The sequence below is a fragment of the Perca fluviatilis genome, chromosome 12 (assembly GCF_010015445.1).
Source record: "Perca fluviatilis chromosome 12, GENO_Pfluv_1.0, whole genome shotgun sequence".
Classification (NCBI taxonomy): Eukaryota; Metazoa; Chordata; class Actinopteri; order Perciformes; family Percidae; genus Perca; species Perca fluviatilis.
Genome location: NC_053123.1, coordinates 30,710,006 through 30,719,842, shown reverse-complemented (window position 1 = coordinate 30,719,842; position 9,837 = coordinate 30,710,006). Strand labels below are relative to the sequence as shown.

General features: G+C 42.7%; 1 protein-coding gene across 1 annotated transcript; it reads left to right on the top strand.

Moving 5' to 3' along the window:
* The first annotated feature begins 391 nt into the window (after window positions 1-391).
* On the top strand, window positions 392-9,142 carry rgcc (regulator of cell cycle). The gene is made up of 5 exons (XM_039818742.1): window positions 392-565; window positions 1,048-1,221; window positions 6,208-6,315; window positions 7,474-7,536; window positions 8,397-9,142. Exons 1-5 carry the CDS (start codon window positions 538-540, stop codon window positions 8,402-8,404), a joined length of 381 nt encoding a protein of 126 aa, XP_039674676.1. The 5' UTR covers window positions 392-537; the 3' UTR covers window positions 8,405-9,142.
* Window positions 9,143-9,837: the final 695 nt, after the last annotated feature.

The window sequence follows — 9,837 nt, the reverse complement described above, 5'->3', positions numbered from 1 at the left end:
AATATCTCTGGATCTCTCAGCTCTGCCTGGCAGGCGGCACACGACTTGTTTACAAACATACTTTTATGAGGGAGACGTCAGGGGGGTGTAACTGCTACCAGGACAACTTTTATTGGTCACTGCGCGCGTGCACGCACACACGCACGTAAACACACACGGCACACACACACACACACACACACAAACATGGGCGCACACACACACCCACACACACACACACACATACACAGACAGACACACACACACACACCCACACACACGAGAGCGCACACACGCGGCACACGCCCACACCCACACGCACAAAAACACTGGCGCGCACACACACACACACACACACACACACACACGCCCCGCCCCCTCTGAGTAGGGCTGATATAAGGCGGCAGTCCTCGGGCTCGAGGGTTAGTTCAGGACCTGCAGGAGTTGTACACACAGCCGGACCTAGTGGGACTTTACACTGACGGACATACAGTACATTATTATTTATTTAACATATATAACAGATTTCGGATCATCTCCAACCTGATTACTGGAATAATGAAGTCTCCAAAGCTGAAACCTCAAGGTAAATATGAGTTTGTTCTCAAAATATCTTTATTTGTAGCATAATAACACTTGCTTGCTGTTATTTGTCACTTCGTACTCCAATAACATCCCTGTAGGGATATTCAATTACAATATTCCAGTAGGAAATATTTTATTATAAATGCATTTTTATGTTGTTTTTTTTTATTATTATTTTGCAATACTTTTCACCACTACTACTTCTCGAGTCATATAATCTTATAGCCTTCCCAAACATGAGTTTTTTTGTAATTGGCAGCCTATGAGACTCTACAGCTCCAATAACATTAATGTAGGAATATTTTATTACAATAGGAACTATTTTGTTGAATGTTTTTAGCCTATTTATAGGCTATCGCAATACTTTTCACTATCACATAGCCACATAATTAAGACCATAGAAAAGTTAACAGTCGATCCAAAAATGCCTCTCTTAATGTCCCTGTTTTTTCTCCGTGTTTTTTTTTTTTGTTTCTCTTGCAGCGAAGCTGGCCAACGAGGAGGACCTGAGCGACGTGCTGTGCGAGTTCGACGCGGTGATGGAGGACTTCACGTCCCCGGTGGAGAAGCGACACTTTCGGTACGACGAGCACCTCAAGACCATGAAGAGGAGGAGCAGCGCGAGCGTCAGCGACAGCGGCATCAGCGACTCCGAAAGTGAGTCGGTGACCAAAATATCAAAATGTATATTCAGCAGATTTTAGGAAGCATCATGTTGTCCGTAAAGCTCTCCTGGGCGTGACAACAAAAATATTGTCAAAATATTCTCCTTGGACCATGCAATGACAAATAGGGCACTTCAATCGAGCTTAATTTACATAGCACCCAGTGGTGTAGTCTAGGCCCTTAGGCCTAGTAGCCTACGTGTGGTACGTGTGGACGTGAACTGTTCTGTATACAGTATTGGCCAGAATTTGCATTTTTTGGGGGCATATCATAGTGGGGGGTCTGGGTGTTCTCCCCCAGGGAAGTTTTGAGCATCTATGACTTCATTTCCTGTATTCGGATACACTTTAATGCACCCATTTACTGTGGAAATCCCTTTATTTAGCCTATGCGAAGAGGACAAACACAGATGACAATTGAGAATATATCAAAAATATAATGGAAAGTATGTTGTTGCGTGTCATTGGGCATTTTTAAGTGGGTATATGGAAATCCTGGAGCTTTCTTAGTGGCTATACTGTGTATACCTGCGTATCACCTAGACTACACCGCTGATAGCACCTTTCACACATAACGACATTCAATTCAAAGGGCTGCAGAGTGATTGTAAAACAGCAGACCAAAAAAAAAAGATTAAAAAAGTGGACTAATGCACACTAAGACAGTTCAAATATGGATGCAATATTGATAGTTAAAAATCAAGAAAAGAAAACTGTAAAATGTAAAATGTTTCAAACCATACAAATCATTATAATACAAAAATAAAACTGATAAACTCCCTATGATCTGTATCATGGATCAATAAAAGTCATGGAGATACATCTAGGAGTCTTAAAACCAGGGACGGTTCCAGACTGGAGCTTAAAATTGTCCAATAAAAAGTCTCAGATTTTTTTCACAAACTATGACTCCAATGGAGATCAGGCTCTGACATGTTGTAGTTATGAGTTATGGTTTTGTTTTCTGCATCTAGTCACTTATGGCTGTCAGTCTGAAGGATTTTTCCCAACTTTGACGTGAGATACAGTCGCAAGAACGTTTTTCTAGAAGTCTTATAACTTCTTTCTGTTACTGTTATCGGCAAACTGCGGCCCATGCATGCATCCATCCATGCATGCTCGCACATGAACGCACACACAGAGAGAAAGAAAGAGAGAGAGAGAGAGCGAGAGCGAGAGAGATCCTTGATCAAAGTCCAGAGATTTGGGCGTCAGATTAAGCTACCGCTGCATATCTTGGCACACCTGCCCCCCCATTGTGGCTGCTTCTCTAAAGTTTTACTGTTGTGCGTTACTTTATTTCTCTAACAGTCTTTTTTTTTTTAAAAGTGCGCTTCCCCAGCTGGAGAGCTGGCCTCGGGCAGCCTCTTACCCAAAATGTGATCATATGCTGATACGCAGAGAGAAAAATATGCTTCAGCTCCCCCCATGAGCAAAGAGAGTTTCCCAGACAGACACGTGTTGAGTGGGTTGGGACGTCCATGGGGAAGATGTGGAAAGATCTTTAAGGTCTTCAGTTTTCTGGAAAGGCATTTCCGGGGGAAATGCAGACTGCCTTTTAGTCACATTCCAGAGAGATTCACACACTAATTTTGGTCATTTCTAAACCAGGGCTGCGTCTAACGATTATTTTCAGTGTCGATAAATCTGTCGATTACTTTCTCCATTAATCGATTAGTTGTTTGGTCTATAAAATGTCAGGAAAATGGTTAAAAAAAATGTGGATCAGGGTTTCCCCAAAGCCGGAGATGACGTCCTAAAATGTCTCGTTTTGTCCACAACTCAAAAGATATCCAGTGTACTGTCACAGAGGAGAGAAGAAACTAAAAAAATCATCGTTGCAGCTCTATACAAAACATCGTGGGCACTGATGACGCTCTCACAAACCCACTGGAACCTCAGTTATTATGCATTTATGTATTTACCACATTGCCACTGAGGACCATTATGTAATAAAAGCAGGGGAAGTTGTTGGAACCTCTGTCTGTGGTGCTAATGAGCTTGCTGATTTGCTCTGGGGATCAGATTCCTGCATGAGCTCTGCCCTCTCCATGGCAGTCTAATGAAGAGGGACCTGTCCCACGCAGGGACAACCCATTGTGTTGCAGCGTGATGGATGGACAGACTGGCGAACTGGCGTGCAGATAAATGACACAGGGTCTTATAGGTCCACGCTAGAGCGTCCATGTTTGAGCAGGGGGGCAGAGACACAGAAAGACGGCAGAAGAGCCAGAGTGTGAATAACAGAACAGAATATAAGAGCAGAAATAAAAACTGAGAAATGTCAAGTCATGTTAAGGCCACAGCTCTGTGCGTGTGTGTGTGTGTCCGTGTGTCCATGCGTGCGTGTGTGCTCTCAGCCCATTCGTCTCCTAATACAGCTGTAAATCTTGAAAAATGGCTCACACATGCATAATTAAATCTTTTTAAAGGCTCAGTCATTTCCCAAAACAGCTGGGCACTGTAGTTTTTTTGGCAAATATTACTCAAAAAGGAGTCAATCTGACGGGGACTATTTTCAGCTGCAGACTCATACGCATTTGAATTTAAGACAGCCCATTGTTCACCATAATGTAGGAACATGTTACCCAGTGCAACATAATGGCTCATGAAGCTATAGCTCAAAGCGATATCAGACTTTGGCTACACATGCAGTACTTGATAGTGGAGTCACTAACTGTTGATTTATCCAAAGGCTTTGTTAACAATAAGCTACTATAGAATATCTTCAGCCTTATCCATTAAAACAAACTTTCTAGAGGACAAATAGGTACATTTTGGTGTGTGTGTGTGTGTGTGTGTGTGTGTGTGTGTGTGTGTGTGTGTGAGGCCGGACCGTTGTGTGTGGTGTCTCCTATCTCCCGCTTTGTGTTCACAGTGCTGAGAGGTGGGAGTGGTACAGATCCCAGAGTGTGTGTGTGTGTGTGTGTGTGTGTGTGTGTGTGTGTGTGTGTGTGTGTGTGTGTGTTTGTGAGGGGGGGGTAAGTGGTCGACATCTGAGACATTGTTAAGGTCCACCAGAGATCTGCACAGACGAGCGAGACAGACAAGGACAGCTTTAAGTGCTCCATAATCTTTCGTTATGTCACACAAACTTCACACTCAGAGAATCTACAATTCATTCAGCGGTGTAGTCTAGGTGATACGCAGGTATATGCAGATATACCCACTAAGAAAGCTCCAGGATTTCCATATATCCACTTCAAAATGCCCAATGACACGCAACAACGTACTTTACATTATATTTTTGATATATTTTGAATTGTCATCTGTGTTTTTCTTCTTCACATAGGCTAAATAAAGGGATTTCCTCCGCAAATTGGTGAATAAAAGTTATCCGAATGCAGGAAATGAAGTCATAGATGCTCAAAATAACCCTGGGGGAGGACACCCAGACCCCCCACTATGATATGGCCCCCTTCCCCAAAGGCAGATTCTGGCCCATATATATATATATATATAGGCCAATATATTTATATACAGTACAGTATACCTACTACAATACATTAGACTACACCACTGAATTCATTCGACAGTTTTTTTTGAATGAATGAAGTCAGATAGACAAGCCCAATTCTATCCTGTCATTCAAGAGTCTAGCTGCAGAAAGAGTCTCCACTTCCTTCTCGATCAATCCATGAGTTGTCAACTATACAATTATTCCCAACTTTTTTGATTATGGATTATACGGTTTGAGTAATTTCTTTAATGAAAAAAATTTATAAATTCTCAGATTCCAGCTTCTCAAATGTGTGAATATGTTTCTAGTTCCTTCTCTCCTCTGTGACAGTAAACAGAATATCTTTGAGTTGTGGACAAAACGAGACATTTGAGGACGTCATAATGGGCTTTTTGGGAAACGCTGATCGCCATTTTTCACCGTTTTCTGACATTTTATAGTAATCGAAAGATTGATCGACGATGAAAATAATCCTTAGTTGCAGCCCTACTTTTCCCTTCCTCTATTTCTTACCAGACAGCGGAAAATGTGTTGCTATGTGGTGGCTTGAAATATGGATCTGGCAGAATCAAAGTGGCCATTATGTCATTTATGTAACCATGCGTTTAGAGTTTGGGTGGTACGTTGGAGACCGAACAAGACCGTGCCCTGCTCGGATATCAGAGTCTAAACGTGTCGGAGGGAAGAGTTGCACGGCTTCAGAGAGCTCTCTGCCCAGGACAACCTGTTATATTGCTGTCACTAAGTGAGATTTAGTCGCTGAGTTCAAGTTACACTTTTTTTTTTTGCTTTGGTGTTATCCAGTGTAGCAGAGCAAAAAAAAAAACGTCTGCTTATGGAACTTTGCCTTTGTCCAAGTATGTGTTTGTGTATACGCCAGATGTGGAATGTAACTAAGTACATTTACTCAAGTGCTGTACTTAAGCACAAATGTTGAAGTACTTTGCTTGAGTCTTTTCCACTACATTTCAGAGAGAAATATTGTACTTTTTACTCCACTACATTCATCTGACAGCTTTAGTTACTAGTTACTTTACAAATTGAGATTGCTGTACACAAAACACATGTAGTTTAGAAAATACGATGTTTTATCGTTTCCAGTTTCTTAAATGTGAGGATTTTTCTGCATTACTTTTCCTTTTAATACTTTAAGTACATTTTCCTGATGATACTCACATACTTTTACTTAAGTAACATTTTCACTGCATGCCTTTTACTTGTAAAGAGTATTTCTTTCCAGTGTGGTATTAATACTTTTCCTTAAGTAAAGGATCTGGATACTTCTTCCACCGCTGGTATACACACCCCTGTGTGTCCAAATACAAGCACATGCACGTGTGTGACAGGCCATAGAGGAAGGCTGTCATTAGAGGAGAATGCTACACCCTGAAGCTGCTCCACTGACACAGATCACATTTGCGTGTGTTACGTGGGGGGGGGGGGGTACCCCGAAAAGTGAACACTCACCTAATCAAATTTTCTTTTCTCTCTCTTTTTTTCTTTTTTTTTTACTGACAGGTGCAGAGTCGCTCAACAGGAACAGCTTCAGCTTCAGCGATGAGAGGCTGAACTCCCCCACCGTGCTCTCCCCTGCCACCAGCTCACCTCCTCTTATGTCACCAAAACGTGAGCTACACCCCGTTATGCTTGGACGCACACACACAACTGTGACTTGTTGCATTGCAAAAAAATAAAAAATAAATAATGAAATAAATACAGGTTTATTTACTGTGGCAAAGCCCGGGGCCGCAGACAGATTCAAATCTCTGTAATTACTCTGTATTACAAAGAATAAATCATATAATGTAAGGCATGCAGAACCATCAATCTCACAGTTTTATTTGCTGTCTTATGATGTGGCAAAATTCAACTTAAATCCATGTCAGAATGTTAGCAGTAGGCAGGATTGGTCTTGAATCATTCCCACATTTATTTCCACCTCTTTCGTTTATTAGTTTGCATTTGCGGAACCAGAGAATAGATGTCTACAAAAGAGGATTAGGGCTACATATGAAAAATGTATTTGAGTTCTGAGTTAAAAGTCAGAATGCTGAGAATGAAGTCTCTGGGTTTAAATTCAGTATTGTGAGGTTAAAGCATAGACTGTGGGTTAAAGTCAGAATTTTCTTTTAAGGCTGCTTGTGAAATTTAGTAGGCTAAAACAGTATGGGAGATTTTTTTTGTGGCATTTTAGGCCTTTATTTGACAGGACAGCTTAGACATGAAAGGGGAGAGAGAGGGGGAATGACATGCAGCAAAGGGCCGCAGGTCAGAACCGAACCCGCGGCCGCTGCGGCAAGGACTGAGCCTCTGTATTAGGGCGCCCACTCTACCAGGTGCGCCTCCCAGGCGCCCAGTATGTGAGATTTTTTTGTGAGTCTGAAACTCTGCAACTGCTGACCCGTACGTTAACAGACAATAACTAATAATATAGTCATATAGTCACAACTCAACCCTATTTTTAGTTAACTTTGGCTCCTACACCATAAAACTTTCACTGTAAATTTACAGTAATATACTGGCTGCAGTGTAATTCCTGCCTTATCCTTTATTTTCCCAAGATGCATTGTCTACTGGGTTGGGACTGCATATTAACAGTAAATACCTGTCATCTGTAACAATCGCAGATAGCGATGTAATATTAATATTTTCTCCCAAAATGCATTGCCATTTACAGTATGATCCTGTATAACATTAAACCAGAAAGAGACTGTGAGATTTTAGCTGTACATGTACATCAGAGGTTTGCAGTGTGCAGTCTAAATCTCTTTCTCTCCCTTGCAGCCAAACTGGGCGACACTAAGGAACTGGAGGACTTCATTGCAGACCTTGACAGGACATTAGAGGGTAAGTGCTAATGCAAGCTAGCTGTCAGAACCCCTGATGAATTAGCCCATGTGCTGGCGCTGCCCGCTACTCGGGGATTAGCGGCAGCGTTTGTTCCCTGTGTCAGCTATGCTAACGACCACTCATAAAGTGACACAGGAGGCACTCCCCTTAGGTTTCTAAGAAACGAGGATGTGTCGGGACTGCGACGGAGCCGGGGCATGTTATGTGGACCGTGAGGCCTCTGGGGTTACGCTGGAGAGAAAGGCAGCGTATCCCTTTTCACCAGAAAGTGCTGCAACCAACACCATGCAATCTGTGAACTCTGGGTTTTTCAATTTTATCCCGTCCTTCTCTCCTCGAGCCGCGTAACTTAAGAATGCAAAAGGGGGCGTTGTAATAGACGGACATGGTTCATTTGTGTTGGACCTTTTTCTTTCTTTACTCCGAGGCTTGCGAGTGTTTGAACTTGCATCCAAGTATAAGGAATGTGTGCTGGTGCGAACCTGGGCTGAAATTCCAACTGTAAATGTCAGGAATGGAATGACACAGAAGTAGGAGTTGAAACGCTTTCTTTATTTCCATTTTTTATTTTATTTTTTATAATTCCTTCAACCGCCCGGCTCTGTTCTGTGTTTTGGCCACTGAATGTCCGTCTTTCAGAGCTCGCAGGCGTCTAGTCGCTCTGGACATGCAGTCAGCCAGCCGGGGCAGTCAGCCAGCCCCCTGTTAGCCCCGGAGAATGGTGTGTTTATTAGGGCCACCGGTGTTTACGATGACCAGCCCGTAAACCAGAACGTCCGCCGCTCTGAGAATAGAGCTGGCAAGCAAAGGAGCCAGGCAGTCCAGTTCTAATCATGTCTGTCTCTGTCTCTTCTTAGGCATGTGACACGGAGGCTCACAGTCATCTTGGAGTGTAGCCATGAGGGAGTGCCTGTCTGGACCCCCGTCAACGGCTTGCATGCGCTAAGCCGCCCCCCCCCCCCACACACAGAAAAACCACCCAACAGGATACAGCTGGATGGCACAGCAAACTTCCAAAGTGGCTCCACCACGGCTTCAGGTCTAGCCCAGTTAACCCAGCTCCACTAACTCCAGGCCACCTGGCTCCTGGGCTGTAAGGACTGCAAGAAGGGTCAAAAATAATTCTAGGGAACCTGAGGACAAGAATACTTCAGCAGCCATGATGTAATGGACTCCATGAAATGTTGTGAGGAATGAAAATGTGGCGATATACTGTATATCCTGCAAAAAGTCACTGGGGAAATGTATTGTCAGATTCACAAACCACCACACAGGCCAGGCTACACTCCCTCATCCCAAACTTGAGCTGAAAGAGTATTTAAAAAATGGCTTTTTATAATTGAAATATATTTGTAATTTTATAGAGCTTCTTTTTTTTGGGGAAATATATTTTTGTATCTCATGTAAATAATAATGGCTTCCCATTCTGTTTGCCTGGGTATTAACAGGACAGTCAGATTACGATTGTTTTGACGCTCGTTGACTGGAATAAAGTTACATGCTTAAATGTGAACTGAAAACTGGAAAGCAATATATGTCTATTTAATACAGCTAATGCCTGCCAGAGATGATATTAAAGTATGGAATATTGTTCTTTTAGTAACACGTGCCTCCTCTCTTCATTGAAACATCACATGCTTCTCTGCACTTCTGTCACGTTCTTTCAATAATCAGAATTTTTAGCTTTATATGTGCTGTAGTAATTCCCCTCTCTCTTTTTAGTCCTTATATCTATGCTCAAATCAAATCACACAAGAAGGTATTAATTTCGTCCAGAGGCTGTGGAGCTGCTGACTGGCTGAATTGGAGCGGTAACACAGTGGGGATCTTTGAATGACAGCTGGCTCCTCTACGTCTCAGCACTTTCTTAACCCTCCAACACCACTTTCCTGGTGTTTCCTTCTCTTGGCCCCCATGTGTATTAATTCTGATCTCCTTCCAAATTGTTTGGCTTAAGCTACAGCCACACTTCTACAATGGTTTAAAAAAAACGAATATCTTTTAGTACGTTGACGCCTCGTGTCCACACTACTCCGGCGTTTCCGAGCCCCTAAAACGGAGACATTTGGAAATACTAGTGGTTTGAAAACGCCAGGGGTTGCTTTGTAGTCTGTAACGTCAGAATATCTGCGTCCTCCCGTATGCAAATGGTCATGTGATGTGTGTTGTCAGACGTGTTAATATGGACAGAGATTAGTTCTGCCACTGGAGATAAAACTCTTGTGTGGACGGAGATCGTTTTTGTCTCAAAACGCCGCCTAAAAATGAAAACGTAGCTGTTTAGACGTAGCCTTAACT